Genomic DNA, 16,896 nt, shown 5'->3' on the forward strand with positions numbered 1-16,896 from the left:
CAGCAGAGATTGACGTAAGCAAAGTTGCAACAACCAGCTAGATGTCCCGAAATAGGAGTCCTGGTATCTTGCTGTGTCCCGCTGGCAGCAGGCCTGCTTGGCTGTTTTGTGGTCTGGGCTGGTGGCATGATTTAGGTACAAGTTGGTGGGTGTACTTTATTTTGGTTGTGCCTGCACTGCTTCCTTGTGATGGAAGATCAAGTGTTTTGAGGCTAGAAATGTTAGTGTAGTGTCTGTCCTGTGTGTATATATAAGGCCATCAGTTTATGGCTGTAACAGTCATCCCCTCATGATGTAATCAGGCTGGATCACCAGGTTCCAGGTTCTCTAGGCTTCTGAATCTTGTAGCTGGTGGAACATGGTGTTCTTCTTGCCTCTGGTGAGAAAGGGGTGTTTGCATGGGAGATTTGCTCAGTACCTTTCTGTGCTGTGTAAGCAAAGAATCCTTCTATCAATTCATACAAGAACTAACCCTGCCTTTTTAAAGGTCATTCCTGTCTCAGTCAGCTCTTAAAGTTCAAGAGGAAATAAACTGCTTAGAGTTGGCATTTTTCAAGTCAAGTGTCAACTTTCGAAGCCCCCAAGCCAGTGAATGTGGAGGAAGGAGAGATTAATAAGTGAGCTGCTTGGTTGATACAGTGATTGTTCAGAAACGTTCCCTTTTTTCTTTCCTCTTTATGGGGCTTTGGAATGAAATGGAACATCGTTGAAATATCTCACTTTCTCCTTTTCACTTTGCAATGCAAAAGTATCCAAAGCTCTTTAGAAGTGCTTCTTTTCTCATTAGTCCACTGACAGCAAGCAGAGAGTTTGTCAGCTCCAGTGAAGTAGGACACAAGGAACATTTTATGACAATGCCAATACCTAAAAGCTCCTTTAACCACAGAATCTTATTATCCAGTGAGAATAAAATGCACTTTCAGAAAGCAGCTGAAGGGTGAAGTCTCCAAGCAGGTGCTTGCCCTTAACTGCATTGACGCCTTTTCCCATGCAGGAGACAGTGGGTCGATAAGGAAATAAACAGGAAGAATGGGCTTTATTAATCAGGTACAATGGAGGCAGCAGGGGAGATGTTAATGGAAGACGGGTGGCAATCGAAGGGCGTGCTGAGCACAGACCATCTATTGGCTGCCAAAGTGCCGATATTGAATGTGGGAGGCGCAGGCTACGGAGGGACTGGCGCTGCTAATTGTGTTGTTGGGTAGCTCTGGAGAGAGTGAGCTGTGCATCCCATTTGTTGTGTTGGGTTTTAGTTTTAATTTTGGCAACTTTTTCCTTGTGTCTTTGTTTTACTGGCCTATATGAGCTCTCATTGAAGGTTTTCAGCCTAAAAATTTCTTCCTTCCTTTGTAAGGAGTTTGCAAAAATAAGCGCACCATTATTTTTCTTACTTTGCTTTCAAAACAAGAACAAAAATAAGCACCATGGTACAAACTATTTTTTAAAGTGATAGATAAATCAACCTTGCCAAGTATCTCTCCACTTTCCAGTTGTATTTTCTTAACCTTCTTGTTTTGGCTGGTACAGCTATGAATTCTTAATGCAGGAATGCTCCGCCTGCCTATCATATTGTGGAAAATGGTGGTGATAGTGTGTTAAGGGCTGCATGTCCAAATGCCTTTAAAATACAAATAATTTTCTGTTTTTCTTTATATGCAGGTGGCCACTTGATGTGAAATCACACATGGTGTTATTTTTTTATGCCCTTTGGGTTTTTATGTAGATTGTATTTGGCTTCTCTAGATACATATATAAAAGAAGAGCTCTTTGGAAAATTTGGGTCTTTGAAAATTTTTCTTTTATAGTCCTACTTGGTATTGTCACCTGAGATCACTGGAAATGCATATAGTGTGTCTGTTAAGCAGAGAGAAGATCTTAAGCAGATTGCTTCTTGCATGAGAAGTTGTTTCACTGTCCTTTTAATTCCTATTCATGTTCTAACAGAAATACATGAAGACAGGTGCTGTGACGAGTCCTGGCTGGCAAGGCAGGGCAAGGTGAGGATCAGCTTGATTGTTCTGGTCTGTAACATGTGCTGTTCCATTCCCCTTTTCATATATCCACTGAACAGCACAGATTATGCACCTTAACTGTGTCTTCACGTGCGTATGTGGGACGCCTTGATCTGCAGCCACTTTTTATTTCCTCTTTGTTGCATGATCCTTTTTCACTGTCCTCTGCAAAGGCTGCACCTTTTCGATAGTGAAGTCACGATGTAGTTGGAGCTGGGTTGTGCGGTGGCCTTTGGCATGCAACAGTAGTGCTAAGGGAATGAAGCAGTTCTCTACGGAAATGCCCTATCTGTTCCAAACACTTGAGAGAACCTGAATGCAAGTATGTTCAAATACAAAAGACAGTTAGGGCCTTAATTCTTACATATTAGGAGATTTTTAGCAGTTTTTGAATTCTTTTTCTTTTATGGGAGGCTTATGGTAACAGAGACTGATCAGCTGGACCACTTGCGGCCATAGCATGGCATGGTGGCAAACTGTATCTGACTAGAAATTTTTTTTCCAGCTACTAATTTATAGTTTGGAAATTGAATATGACTCATGTATGAAAGAGGTTAAATAACAACATACTCACCCAAGAAAACACAATAAAAATATGCATCTGAGTAAAATTTAATCTAAATGAGATCTGTTGGTGTGCATTAAAAACAAACAAATCCTCTTTTTTAACTTTTTCCCCAGATTTGCAATTAGGTAAAAAAATCAACCTAGACCAATGAATCAAAGCCAGAAGCTCTGGGAAAGTCTAACAAAGAAGCAAGTGCAGTGATACTTTTCACGTTTTCCTCAGTTTGAAGCTTAAGGATTTCTTGAGCTGAAGGTGATACCACTTTGTATTTAATTGCCCATGATGAATTTTCTTCCATTAATTTGTTTAGTTCTTCTACTGAAAGAGGCAATGAACAACTGCTTCTTCTTCACCTCCTGACACTTGTGATTTTGCAGACTCACGATTGTTTTTGTTCTTCTTAAACTGCTGTGACAGAATATAGTGCAGCTAAACATCCAATTTTCTGCATCAAATCAGTTCTTCCTAGTTACTAAGTACTGGCCAGCGTAATATGTGACAGGGACATGACAATTTGGCTAGTGAAGATTTATCAGGGCTGGTCTTCATTATTCTCTGTTAGATGGAGAGGGGAGAAATGTTGCCAGTATGGACAAGTGAGTATTAAAAAGCAGAACGAGAGCAAGAATGATTGGTGTGTTACAAATGCATGCCCAAATCACCATGGGCTGGGAGCTGGGAAGTGGGCAAATAAAGCAGAACTGATCCTGGTGTGACTGGAGGGTCTGACAGATGCCATCCCTTCCTGGGAACGACACAACACTTGGTGTTGCTTTGCACTGGGGAAGCAGTGTTTGCAAGCAGCACTGGTATCCCACAAAGGAGCTCTGTAATTGTGTGTTGATTTTGCTACGGAGAGAATTCCACGAAGGTGAAAAAAGGCTGCACTGCTTTCACTTCCCAGGAAAGAGAGAGATGAAGAGTGTTGAATCAACCACTGTGTCCAGAAAGGTCTCATAAGCATTTCCCCAGGAAGATGAGGGAGATTAGTCCAAAGGGAGCTTTCATGCAACCTAAATTAGTGGCTGTTGTGCGACTTCAGTGGTGGTGATGTTTGACTTGGAAAGGAAGAGGTGAGTTCTGCATCCCTCTGGATCCAGACATGGTGCTCCAGATGTAGATGTGATGGTATGAGCTGTTACAAACCCCACAGCTGAGACACTCACTTATTGTGCAAGGACTCCTGCTGCACTTTAATCCAGTGTAAAACTGCTGGGTTAAAAGCACCGTGGAAACAGCCTGAATGCTTAAATGATGAATTATGATGCTGCACTGCTGAGGGCAGAAACTCTTCACACTGTACCTGTTGAATCCATGCTGGACTACCATCCTTTCCCTCCAACATTTCAACGTTGACACACAGAGCTGGTTGATACGTTGATACCAGCTGGCTGAAACCAAATTACATTTTTTTATGAGTGGTGCAGACACAAAATGGCTTGGCTGCCATGTCTTTAAATTCATTTCCCTATCACAACTCTCGCCCCAAAATAAAGCATCTGACCTCAGTGCTCGTCTAGTGATTTTGAAATCTGAAACTGCCACATAAAGGCTATTTACATGTCCACCTGACTGGTTGCTGTATAAAGTGTTCATTACAAAAAGATTGCGTAGCATATAGTACTGTTTTATTAAACATTTAAAAATACTGATGCAGAAGAATGAATGTAACAGGGCTATAAATGTAGTGTTTCTACAGCTCTTCCACAATGACAGCTTTATTCCTCGTCTTATACTGGTTTAAGTGTTCTTTGAGCCAATTTGCGGACGCAAATTAGAGGAAAGTAGGTCCCTGTGCCCTGCAGGTAAATCCTAACAGTGTCAACAGTCCAGTGGAAGACTCAAATAGTGCTGTGGATTTCTGGGTGGTAACAGGGAAAGCAAACATCCACAGAATGTTTTAAGAATAAGGTTAGGAGGACTTCCTTAGAAAGTCTAACCTGGGCATATCCTTTTCACGGGGAGAAATCACTGCTTGGAAACAGTGTCAGAGAAAGCAGTTGGCCTCTGCTCAGCTGCCCAAATATACCAGCTGAGCAGAGTGAGAGCACGCAGTTGTACAGTATTTCTTGGGCTTATGGAAAGTGGGGCTATGGAGCCACCACAAAAGGAATGGCAGAATATTCATGGTGTAATAATAGTCTAGCTTGGAAAGATCCCTGTCTCTTTAGTCTCATTATCTGACACCAGCTGGATGGGGACCAGCTCTTCTCTGCTTTGTGGATCTGTGTTTGCTCATATACATTTCCAAAATGGATGTATACAGGAATGAAAAGTTTTTTAACTGAGGTGAAGCTTACCCTGCATTGGATGTTTTGGGCGCAGTTTCAGTGAACTCTACTGTTTTTCCTTATTCTTGTTCTTAAATATTTATGTTCTTGTGTTTTTTTTTTTTTTTTTTTTTTGTGGGTGTTTTTTTTGTTTGTTTGTTTTGTTTTGTTTTTTTTTTTTTTTTTTTGTTTGTTTGTTTGTTTGTTTTTCTTCCAATTTTAGGGTCATATTTGCCCCATATGAAAAATAGGTACCCGGAGGGCAACATCAGGATTTGAAGGTGAAGCTTTTGGAGGGTAGGAGATGCCAGAATTAAACTGATCTGATGCCTCCTTAGTTTAGTCTCCTATGCCATGCAGGATTCCTGTTTCACTTGTTTCACAGATGGTGAATTATATTGACTTAATGAGCAGCTATTCATCTTTTTCTACAGAAAAAGTTAATAATTTATTAGTTATTTTTTACACTAGCCTTGTTATACCAAACGCAAACCAAGGAGAAAGTGTAGCCTTATTTTGGATATGCCATTCTGGATAGAACTTGTTCTTTCAAAACACAGCATTACCCGAGGCTTTGTGTGTTATGAGTAGCTGCTCTTTATTTTAGCTGTAGTGTCCATGCCCAGCACTGGAGCTCAGCACAAAGAACTACCTGATGACTAAGCACCAAAGACTACCTTTGAAAAGTATCAGCTAGGAGCTCTGGCTTAGGTGAGAATTGGAACCAGGTTTTTTTGGGAGACTTTCAGTTGCCTTAATGTGAGACCATTCTCTAAGCAATTTCTGTACTTGGTTAATCTTCCAAATTCTGCAAAAAACAGATGCAGTTATCAGCAAATTTGTTATTAGAGCATGTTAGAAAAGATCATACATTACCATGTCACGTTGTTTATGATCAAAGACATGGTGACACTTAGAAAATTCATGGTTACAGGTCAGGTCATTTGGTTATGGAATTTTTAAAACCTTTGCAATCTTGATATGCTTCCATGTTTTGGATTTAATGATTAGCAGGTCTGTTACAATGCTGTGCTTAATATGGTTTGGATCATGGTAGACCACTTCATCGTAAGTTGAGTCAAAACAGGTGGGAGGCGGATATGAGATGAAGTTAAATTGGTGCTTGTGAGAAAGAAAAGCCAAGAACAGCAGTCTGTCGGAGTGCTTGTCATAGATAGCTAAGTGACTTTTCATCTGTTCCTTTACTTTTATCTGCACCAGTGTCCCATGGGTAAGTGCTAGGGGGTAGAACTTAATTGTTTGGGTTTATTTGTTGTCAACAATTATCCCTTACAAATTCTCTTCTTAGTCCCCAGTGAAATCCTAGACAGGTTTTGATCACATAACCTGGAGGGATTTTCACTGACAAAAGCCTGATGCTGAAACGCTGAGCCGTAGCTTTGAATTTTCGTGAGAATTACAGTGTGAGTCCATCACTGAATTGTTCTGCAAGAAATATTTTAGACAATTGTGTTTCTGTAAATTCATTCAGGTAGTTTTAGATTCAGATATTAAAAAAACAAGAAACTGACTGAACAGGAATATACAATACTCATTTCAATACTCATTTCACTGTGGAGTACAGTAATGCACATTGGAAATGAGGTCTCATTGGAAAAGGTCATTTGAAACAGATCCGCAGAACCTTCACGAAGCTGTAATGAGTCATGAGTCTGTGAGGGCTCACTTGTTATATTGCAATGGAAGGTTTAATGTTTTGTTTTTCTCATCTAAACACTTTGACCCTCTTTACTTTATTAAGATAAGCTATTATCTAACTGTCAAGAGCCTAGAATTTCAGCGGATTTGTTTGCTGACAAGTTGGTTCAGCACAACCATTCTCCTACTCACTTCTTTCCCTACTTCAAGCAAATTTTCCTTTTTTCACTCCTGTTTATCAGTCCTTTATCCTTTACAGCTCTCATGCTGCCTATTCCCAGATGACTTTTCTGCTCTCATGATAAGTATTGATTTGAATGTGTAACAGAAATTGGAAATTGAACATTGTGATGTTCATGTCACCAGTTGTCTGTGCTGCTTTGCTGTGCTTCACACCAGTGCTGGAGAATTGGGCCTGTGACTTTACAGCTTGCTGTGAGAGAGAATATTTATTGAATTTAGACCATTTACAGGAGATTTTTTACAATGCGCTTAATACTGGATTGGGTTGAGAAAATTATGCAATGCTTTCACCTCACTTCCCACTTTTGATTGTGCAACAAATTGTTATCCTTGACATGTATCTGGGGACGAGTGAGGTTGGTGGGGAAGGACAGAGGTGGAGGCTTAATCTCTATAGTGAGCGAGAAGCAGAAGATGACTGGTATGAAAAGAGAGAGAAGTTTTGACTTTCTTCATCATATTTAGGCATGACCATGAGTTCAACCAGCCCACAAGTGTGATTATAGATTGGTAACTGATGGAGCCAACTGCATTATTCATTATGGTTCAGATTGAAATGAAATCATGGAGGGCAATTTTCTGTCTCACACTTCAAGGTCAGATGAGAGTATTTATTATTGCCTCTCTGTTTATCTGTGAATGCAAATTGAATTTAGTGATTCAAATTGATGAAATGTTAGAAATATAAAACTCATCAGAGCCGACATGAAGAGAAATTACTGGGTAGAGCTGGCCAGTGACTTCACTATCCCATGTACGAGCCTCTGCTTTGATTAGTAATTATTTCAATCCTTGGGTTTTCTCATTCCTGGTTTTGTTTCAGTTGTTGTCATTTTTGTTTTCAAAGAAAAAAGTGTAATAACACTTTGAAGCATTTAGAATTTGAATTAGATGATGTAAATAAAGCCAGCTGCAGAGAGGGTGCTTGGATCCTGGCTGGAGAAAAGGTTTTCTTTCAGAATTCTTCCTTAGGGTTGTTTTTTTGTTTTCCTCCCTTCTCTGACAGTTCCCTTTCTCCAGTATTTTGCTCCCTTGCATTGCACTGAATATCCAAGCTGGTGTGGGGTGTGGTGGAGAAGGGAGCAGCCATTTGCCATCTCTTGGTGCTGAAGCTCCATGGCCTTACTGACCTATCACCCACAGACTGACCTTCCTCACCAGGCAGTGTGCTTAGGAGAGCAAAAGCTTAGACCTCCAAAGGGGACCAAATGAGCATGGCTCTCTTGTTGAGATAATTGGAATGGAGATTATTTCTTCCCAGGAAACTCTAATGCATTTTGTACAATTTAGTGAACATCTTGGCTCAGTTTGGTGTTTCAGTCTGTGGTCAGAAGGCATTGCTGTAGTGTGCGTCCTGTTCTCTGCAGTGCTGGAAAGACACTTTTAACTTGTACCGGGGAGGGGGGGGGATTATTCTTATCTCAGAGTGGGAGTGGAAAATCCTTATCAGTGAATGCTTTTTAAAAATAGGCAGTCCTCTGTAATTGCCAAATGCCACATACAAAATTATGATAGAGATAGAAGATACATGCTGTGCAGGCTATATGCTGTGTTAATAATCACTGTTGATTTTAACTGCCAGTTTTTAATGATTTGCATTTTATTAAGAACATTTAGTGTTTGCTTTTCTACCAAGCACTACAAAAGGAATCAGTTTGCTCAGGATGCAAGTGTGTCTGACTTGTCCATTCAAGAGCCATGAGCATTTGGACATACCAAAAGCCCTTAATAGATTTGTCTACTTAAGCTATTATAAATCACTTTGTGTATTTAACAATCAGCTTGATTTCTCCTGTTTTACTGAAGACGGCAGCATTTTCAAGTTAGTAAGCATACAGCAAGCAATGTGGGTTCAGTGGTTTTTAAATACCAGTAGAGTTTTATACACCAAATAAATGCCTTTAATAGAAGCTTTGGACTTATGAACACTTCAGGTTTGGAGGCTTAAACAAAGAACATTTATGCCGGTAGTTATCTCACCCTTGAAATATTTTACATTCCAGAATTCAGTGATGGATGTATTTGACAAACTAGTAATGTTTCAATTTAAAACCAAAACAAACCACAGAAGTCTCTATTAAGATGTTGCTTTCATTCTCGTCTTGATGGTTGATGTGGGAAGCGTGTTCATTAGTGTGAAGTAAATCTCATGTTGAGTGGCTGATTAGATACCCGTTCAGACAGAGCCACACTGGCCTTTGCATTTTGGCAATGTTCCTGGCTTTGCTTCCTTTGGGTTGTTGCACTCAGCAAGGTGGTGTGTGTTGTAGCAGGTGTGTTGACCCCATAATGAAAGAAAGCAGAGAGTGCCTGATGTGAATTTCTTTTAGTAAATCCTAACTCCTGCCAGTCAATTATGGCTATTGTACCAGGGATGGGACATAAAATTTGTGTTATTTCTGTTCTGTAACTGCTCACTTTGAAAGAACTGCATTTCTGAGCCTGATATTTATGCTGCTGGTTAGGGAGTAAAATTAAATACTGGCTCAACGATAAAACATATTGTCAGTGTACCACTAAAGCTCCAAACATCTGTCTGCTTCTTACCCATTTCATCTGTCCACACTAGCAAAATAATTCTCTTTATGTTGCTCCCTCATTATAAATTCAGTATGATTCAAGTCTTCTTTGTATGTAGAGCAGCAACGTGATGTATGAACTGCTTATTTTTGAATGATTTGTGATTTATGGAAGCCTGATGATGGTGAATTATGTAAAAGGTCTTTGAGAAAATACAAAGTGTGAACCCAGAGAAAGTTTGCAGATGTTTGCTCAAGACTTGGGAAAAATAAATGGCAAGAAGAAAGCTTATTTTTCTACTGACTCTCTGTAGACTGTTTCATGTAGTGTTTTCTGTAGCAGTATTTCTAGCGTGGCTCTCTATAAGGCACAGTTAAAGCTTTAATAAAATATAGCCCATGTGATAACTTCCACTAAAGATGTTAATATGTAGTATCATTGCTCCTTCTGAATGCAGTAAGTGAAAAACAGCTAACATGGAAATGCTGGCCTCCACAGTTCCTGCCGGGGCACGTTGCAGTAGCAGCGCAACGTTTGAGAGAAGGAATGGATGCTGCTGCTTCAGTATGTTCACAGTTCTGGATGTGATGAAGAAAGGAAGCAGAATAAGATGCCAAGCAATCTTAATAGAAGTTAGCACCCAAACCTTTGACTTTTGAGGTGAAATACTTGTAGCACTAAAATAATCTCTTCGCTTTTGTTTTTCCAGTTTACCTACTTTAAATTTATTAGTTTAGGCAGCTCCATTCTGCAGCAGTGTTCTGAGCTCCCATCTGTCTTTTCGGCAGTATTTTATAATGGAACAATTTTTTTCCTTTTTAACATAAGTTGGAAATTTTTCTGGTTTTGCCAAGTCCCACCTTTTCTTTCCTGTGCCCTGTCCCTTTTTTAAGTCAGACTATTTTTGTCATCATCATCTCCCTTCTGTTTTTCCTTTTTAATTCCCATCCCAGATGGTGGTGGTTCCTGTTGAGGCAGGTTAGGCGGAGACTGAGAGGGGAAGAAGTCTGTGCCAGAAACTGGAGGTTGGTAGGAGCCTTGAGAGCGGGCACAGACAGGATTGTTCTGCTGCTGTCCACTGGATGATATGAAGACATGCTGAGTTACCCTGTTGCTACTTATGCCTTCATGTTGGCTTATAAAACCTGGGGGGAGAAGAACTGGAATGAAAAATAACATTTTTGTTCAAGCACTCTTTTTATCAGTTTCCAGTGTGGTTTATGTCTTTGTGTGTACTGTCTATAGATATGTTGAGAAGGCTGCAGGTTGTCAAGCCTCAGCAATGGGTGTGCTTTTCTTCATCCAAATGTCTTGCTACAAAACAACTTCCCTTGCTCCTCTTGGCCTCATTAGCTTGTGTGCTAACCTTTTTTTATTTTGGACTCTGTCATGAAGATGTTGATAGAGTCAGCGTGTTTCTTTTTTCTGTTATGTATGTGCAATAGCACTGTCATCATGTTTTCCCTCTGTGCATCTTCAGTGTTCTTGCCATCCACGCTTGCTGGTTTTCCGTGCTTTCTCTTTGATGTGATCCTCGTTTCTGACAGCTGGCCCTGGTATGTGCAAGTGTCTCATCTTATCCCGAGTTGCAGCATGACCCAGACAGTGTTGCTTTTCTAATTGTCTCTGTGCTGTCGTGGACCTCTTGTTTTCCTCTCAGGTTGATATACAGACTAGTTCTGGCATCCCATTTGCTTTCGCTGTTATTTTTTTTAGTACCTCTGAGGTGGTAACTTGGCTACTAAAAGGGTGGAATGATTAAAATAATGTTTTATGGATCATTGCGGGGGGAAAAAAAAGCTGTCAGCTGCTTTTGTAATTTCTTGAAGGAGATTATTAAAATGTATCTTATAACTTCAGTATTCACTCTCTGCTGTCATTGTTCTCAGTCTTTCAAAGAATTTTCTGGAAAATGAAGTTTTATCATTAAGATTACGTTAAAGTGGATTACAGAAGGGAAGAGCAAAACATGAAGAGTCTCAGCAGCTCAGAATAGAAAGATGTTGGCATCTCATTCACTGGGATGTGGAAGAAGGAACATTAATAGGCTGATAAACAGAAATGACTTTTTCTCTTTAAGGCTTAAAAGGTTTACTTCGAACTTGCAAAGATTTTAAAAAATGCCAGTTCTCTAAGCTTATGTTGAATGGAGAACTTTGAGCCTATTTTATTTTATTTTTTTAATGCTTGTTTTGAGTGACCAATTACTTTTGAAAAGCCATAGGTGTCATCGGTGTGGAAGAAGAGTGCCCATGTCTAACTTTAACAGCATTTGCCACTGGACAACTACTTTCAAATCCTGTTTTTTCTCAATAAGGAATATAACTTTCTTTTTGGATTTTTTTTTTTTTTTAATAGAGACAGTTTATGTTTTATTTGGTGCAGTTTCTGGAAGAATTATCAATCTGTCCTAGGAGAGGAAAAAAGATTCTCAATAATTTCCTTTGGCATGGTGTTGGAGGGTTGTAAGGAAGTTGAATTTCACACTTCCTATAGCAAGAAAACCTATGGTAAAAGAACCAATTCAGAGAGTTTGAGCATTGTCTCTACTTTCATAGACATCTCTGGCATTTAAATTTTATGTACATTAACATCACATTTGATCTGAGGCCGAAATATAAACAGATGATGGTGTTGTTACCAAATACCACGCAATCACTGAGGAAATTGCCCATTTATCTCTCTTTGCTTATCTTTTCTTATGTTTTAAAACAGTCATTTTCCAACCTAGTTTGAGAAGTGTGTATGTGGGTGAATGTGCTCCCCATGAGATGTGAATCTCAAATGTTTTTCTTTATTTCAAGAAGGAAACCTAGCACATATCTCATTTTTCTTTGTGAATGTTAACCATAATCTGTCAGTCCACTCAGCATTTATAGAAATAGGTAACAATATTGGGACATTGGGAAAAAAAGATTTCTTCACTGTCTTATCAAAACGTTTTGCAACCAAATGTTTTGTAATCAAATGGAAGATTCCGGCAGTTTTGTAGTATTTAATCTTATGTTTGTATTTTTTCTTCTGTTCTGACTCTAATTAGGAGTAAATTTCTTTGATAGAGCAAATAATATTTGCAGTGAAGTTTTTGTAGTGCGATTTAATTTGTTATAACGCAGTTGATGAGGTTTTTGTACTTATATTTACCATATGCATAAAAAAAGAATATTGTTGAACAAACTCTAATGAATCTTAACAGAGTAGCTGAGGTTACCTCGTCTCCCCCATCTGTTTGGCCCTGTATTGGAGGCTGACCTCTTGCAAACTTGGTAGGCTGACACGTATACGTGGGCATAAAGTCTGTCTTAGTACAAGCCCCTTGGAAAGGGGGATAAGTGTTTTAAGCCTAGGATTTTGAGAGGCATGGTGTAATGAATCTTCCTGTTATATTTTATGATCAAAGAATGGTTTGGGTTGGAAAGGACCTTAAAGATCATCTAGTTCCAACCCCCCTGCCATGGCCAGGGACACCTTCCACTAGCCCAGGTTGCTCAAAGCCCTGTCCAACCTGGCCTTGAACCGTTCCAGGGAGGGGGCAGCCACAGCTTCTCTGGGCAACCTGTGCCAGGGCCTCACCACCCTCACAGGGAAGAATTTCTTCCTTAGATCTAACCTAAATCTCCCCTCTTTCAGTTTAAACCCGTTACCCCTCATCCTATCCCTATACTGCCAGATAAAGAATCCCCACCTTTCCTGTAGCCCCTTTAAGTACTGGAAGACTGCTGTAAGGTCTCCCTGGAGCCTTCTCTAGACTCAACACCCCCAACTCTCTCAGCCTGTCCTCATAAGGGAGGTGCTCCAGCCCCCTGATCATCTTCGTGGCCTCCTCTGGACCTGCTCCCAACAAGTCCATGTCATTCATATGTTGGGGGCCCCAGAGCTGGACACAGCACTGCACGTGGGGTCTAATTAGAGTGGGAGAATCCCTTCCCTCAACCTGCAGTCGAGGTTCCGATTGGCTTTCTGGGCTGTGAATGCACATTGCTGGGTAATGTTGAGCTTCTTGTCAACTAACACCCCCAAGTCCTTCTCTGCAGGGCTGCTCTCGAACCGCTCATTGACCATCCTGTATTTATGCTTGGGGTTGCCCCGACCCGTGTGCAGGACCTTACACTTGGCCTTGTTGAACTCCATGAGGTTTGCATGTCCCACCTCTCCAGCCTGTCCAGGTCACTCTGGATGGGATCCCTCCCCTCCAGCGTGTTGACCGCACCACATAGCTGGTGTCATTGGTGAGCTTGCTGAGGGTGCCTGGATTCCACTGTCCATGGCACCAACAAAGATGTTAAAACAGCCCCGGTCCCAACACCAGCCCCTGAGGAACACCACTTGACACTGCTCTTCACTTGGACGTTGAGCTGTTGACCGCAACTCTTGGAGTGCAACGGTCCAGCTAACTCCTTATCCACCACCACATCCTTACCCAAGATGTTGCCCAAGTTGTGTCCATCTACGGGAAATTACTGTCAGCTTAAATTGTCCCTAAAGGGGTATTTAAGGCATGGAATGGTGTATTGTGAACTGAGCAGCTGAGGTGTGAGCACGTTTGAGTTTGCTAGCTATACTGCGAAGTGGTAACCTCCAACAAAAGGATGGGCTGGAGAGCTTTATAATTTGGCAACTGTAACTTCTGAATGATGTGGGTTTCGTACACTGCAAGTAGTGACTTCTTGAGCGATATATATGTGCTTGTGACATTTGAAATCTCAGCTATACTGCTTCAGGTTATCCCATATTTCACAGTATGCCAGGACTCAACCTAGCATTTGTTGTCTTTGGATGTTGGTTTCTAGAAAACTTTTTAGCACAAATTTATATCATAGAATCAGACAAGAGTTGATTCTCTACTTTATCCAGTGGAATTCTTGCACTGTTCAAGAAGAAAAAGGCTAGTGTTTCTCTTGAGTATCCATGAGACTGAATTTGAGATGTTTGCTGAAGTTGGGATGAGGAAGGGAGCATCCAGTGCAAGGGCCGTGCCACTTCACATTCCTTCACCATAGATACTACTCTTGGGCACAGGTTCCCTTTTTAACTGATTAATTAAAACAGAACCAAGAAAGTAGTGGTGCCCTGGTAATAAAAGTATCCATTTTCAAATGTAGATTTGAAGCATTCTTGATGAACTTTCCCACCTGAATGCAACAATGAAAAGATTATTTCACAGTCCTTGATTATTAAATTGGTCTATGAATGGTTCCAAATTCAACTGGAACTTTAAACAGGCTTCTAATTCATCCAGTGTTTTAGGATGCACATTTTTTTTTTCAAGAAGGAGGATTTTGAGGAACGGGAACAGCTGCTTGGGGATTTTGGTGAATTCCTACAAATTTCCCAGGAAGTACAATTTGGTGACCTGGCAGTGCAGGATGTACTTGATTTACACTGAGTGACTTTTAAGGCGGTGTTCTCTTTCGAGTCTATCTAAACAGTACCTTAACAATAGTGCTATTTTCTTTAAAAGCATTTTAATTTATTTTCATTATAAAGAATACCACTCTGAAGCACTCATAGATTTTCCAGTGTTGTTTTTAGCGTTAGAAAAACAAAGATCTTCTGTTCCTGAGTAAGCTGGTGATGCTGATTTTGATCTTTCTAGCTTGCTTGAAGGTATTTGACTTATGTGCAATACTTTTTCTCATGTCCTGCTCACTTTAAATACCTAAAGTTAGTGCAGTCTTGGATAAACTTATCATACTTAAATTTTGAACTGACTCAAAATCACAATAATTATTTCATTTATTTTGCTATTGATCAAGTACTTTGCCAGTGGGCTTGATCTGTGATGAGCTGCTTGACTTGTGCCTTGGAACAGCAGCCCAGTAGTGTCCCAGCAGCAGACTGAGTGTCTGAAGGGCGTGCATGAAGAGTGTCTCCAGGAATACATGGATAATTGTGTGTCACCATGTCTTGCTGTACAGAGAGCTGAGAATAAGAGGGACCAAGCTATTCTGCCTTAATTGAGAATCATGTCCACATTGCAAAAGAAGTGCTAATCACCTGGCCTCAGAAGACATTTCTCTTCCAATACAGGTTGCTGGCAAGAGAAGTGTACAGGTGGTGGCTATAATTACTTGCTGAGCATTATCTGTCTGTCAAAGCAGATCGTATTAAATCTCAGTTTTACTTCTACTTTGTTAGAAGATGATGAAAAGATACAGTAGAACCCAAGGTTCTGCATAATTTGTTGAAAACGAGGCATCTTCTTAAAGGAAAACTGGTTGATTTTTAAATAGATATGCATTTATTTAAATGCTTTGTCTATGTGAGGTTCCAGTAATTGTCTTGTGCTGTCACTGGGATGGTTCTTCTCTCGTATCTTTTTCTGAGAACAGCTGATAATGAGACTGCAGCTACTCAGTTTCCAGTGGTGCAGCTGTAAGATGAAATGGCACCAGCCCCAGTGTCCTGGTATCATGGTGATGCTTCTCTCAGGTTTTTCTGATCTGTCTGGCTAAGAAGCAGTGGTCAAGATTTCACAGGTCTGTATTATCTTTCTTAGTGCTCGAATACTAGAGAAGGCCCGGCAGCAGCTACAAGAAGAAATACTACGGATTCAGAGCCAGCTCTTGGATGAGAAGAAGAAACGTGAGCAGCATGAAGCGCTGGTCAGACGGTTGCAGAAACGTGTGTTGCTACTCACCAAGGTGAGTTTCTAGATAATGTTTGGAAGAGTCTGTGTCCTTACTTCTTTCCTCCAGATACAGTCCTTGCTATTTCTTCTTTGTTCACCTCTGTAACTGGTACTACAGAGTTGCTATGGGTTCTTTGCACAGTGGGTGCTATATGCCATGAAACTTGTCTTTAGGACTGCTTTAGAATAAAAGTACTAGTACATCATCCTAAGGCTTTGCTAGTGTTCCCCCCATCTGGGCTCATGCTGTGTTGTGATACGTGACGTCGTCTCAGGCTTGGCATTTGTGCAAGGGCAGAGAATTGAATCATGTTGTCGCTAGAGTGTTTTGAGGCACTGAAGGGGATTTATAATGGCTTTGGCTGCATTGCCTCCTTTCCTAAAAAGAACGAAACGACAGCACCTTGTCAACTGTTCCTGTGGAAAAACAATTTACAGAGAGTAAGAGATTTGCCTTCCTCTTACGCTGTAAGTCTGTTCGAATGTAATGGTAGGCACTAGACCAGTAAATTGAAAAGACGTTTTAAGATTCTTTCTATAGGATATATCAAAGCAGTCTGTATTATCCTATATCAGGTATGCTCTCATGATAAAATTCTATACAATAATTTTGAAGTCTGTAGAGCATTGAAAACTTTATATTAAATTCTGAGAGCACTCTTTCCCCAAAGGGAATAATAATTCTCTGTAGTCAGAATGATAGTTACTTCACTTTCCAAGAATACTCCATACAGAACTTCACTCATCTGAGCAATCTCCCTGATGTTATAAAGCTGCTCACTTAAGTAAGCTTTTGTGTGGGCCTAAGGTCAGACTTGAGTAGTTAGAACGCGTAAGTGAGCACGAGGCGTATCACTGTGTATGGGGAGGAAAGATGCTGGTATGGGAGTGTCTGAGCAAGAGGGAAAGGAGCTGATCTGTTGTGCTTTAGGCTTTAATTTTTAGTGTTAACTAAAGCATTTAAATTGATTTTAATTGTGCAGCACCCAATTC

At 40.4% G+C, this 16,896-nt stretch overlaps 1 protein-coding gene across 1 annotated transcript in view; it reads left to right on the forward strand.

The window, feature by feature from the left end:
- The window catches only part of MAD1L1 (mitotic arrest deficient 1 like 1), a 377,323-nt gene that overhangs the window by 101,213 nt on the left and 259,214 nt on the right, over positions 1-16,896 (forward strand). The window contains exon 11 of the mRNA XM_074918998.1: positions 15,772-15,916. Within this exon, the coding sequence (XP_074775099.1) occupies positions 15,772-15,916 (145 nt within the window). The remainder of the gene's footprint in view (positions 1-15,771; positions 15,917-16,896) is intronic.

Source organism: Athene noctua, chromosome 15, assembly GCF_965140245.1.
Source record: "Athene noctua chromosome 15, bAthNoc1.hap1.1, whole genome shotgun sequence".
In the NCBI taxonomy this organism is placed as follows: domain Eukaryota; kingdom Metazoa; phylum Chordata; class Aves; order Strigiformes; family Strigidae; genus Athene; species Athene noctua.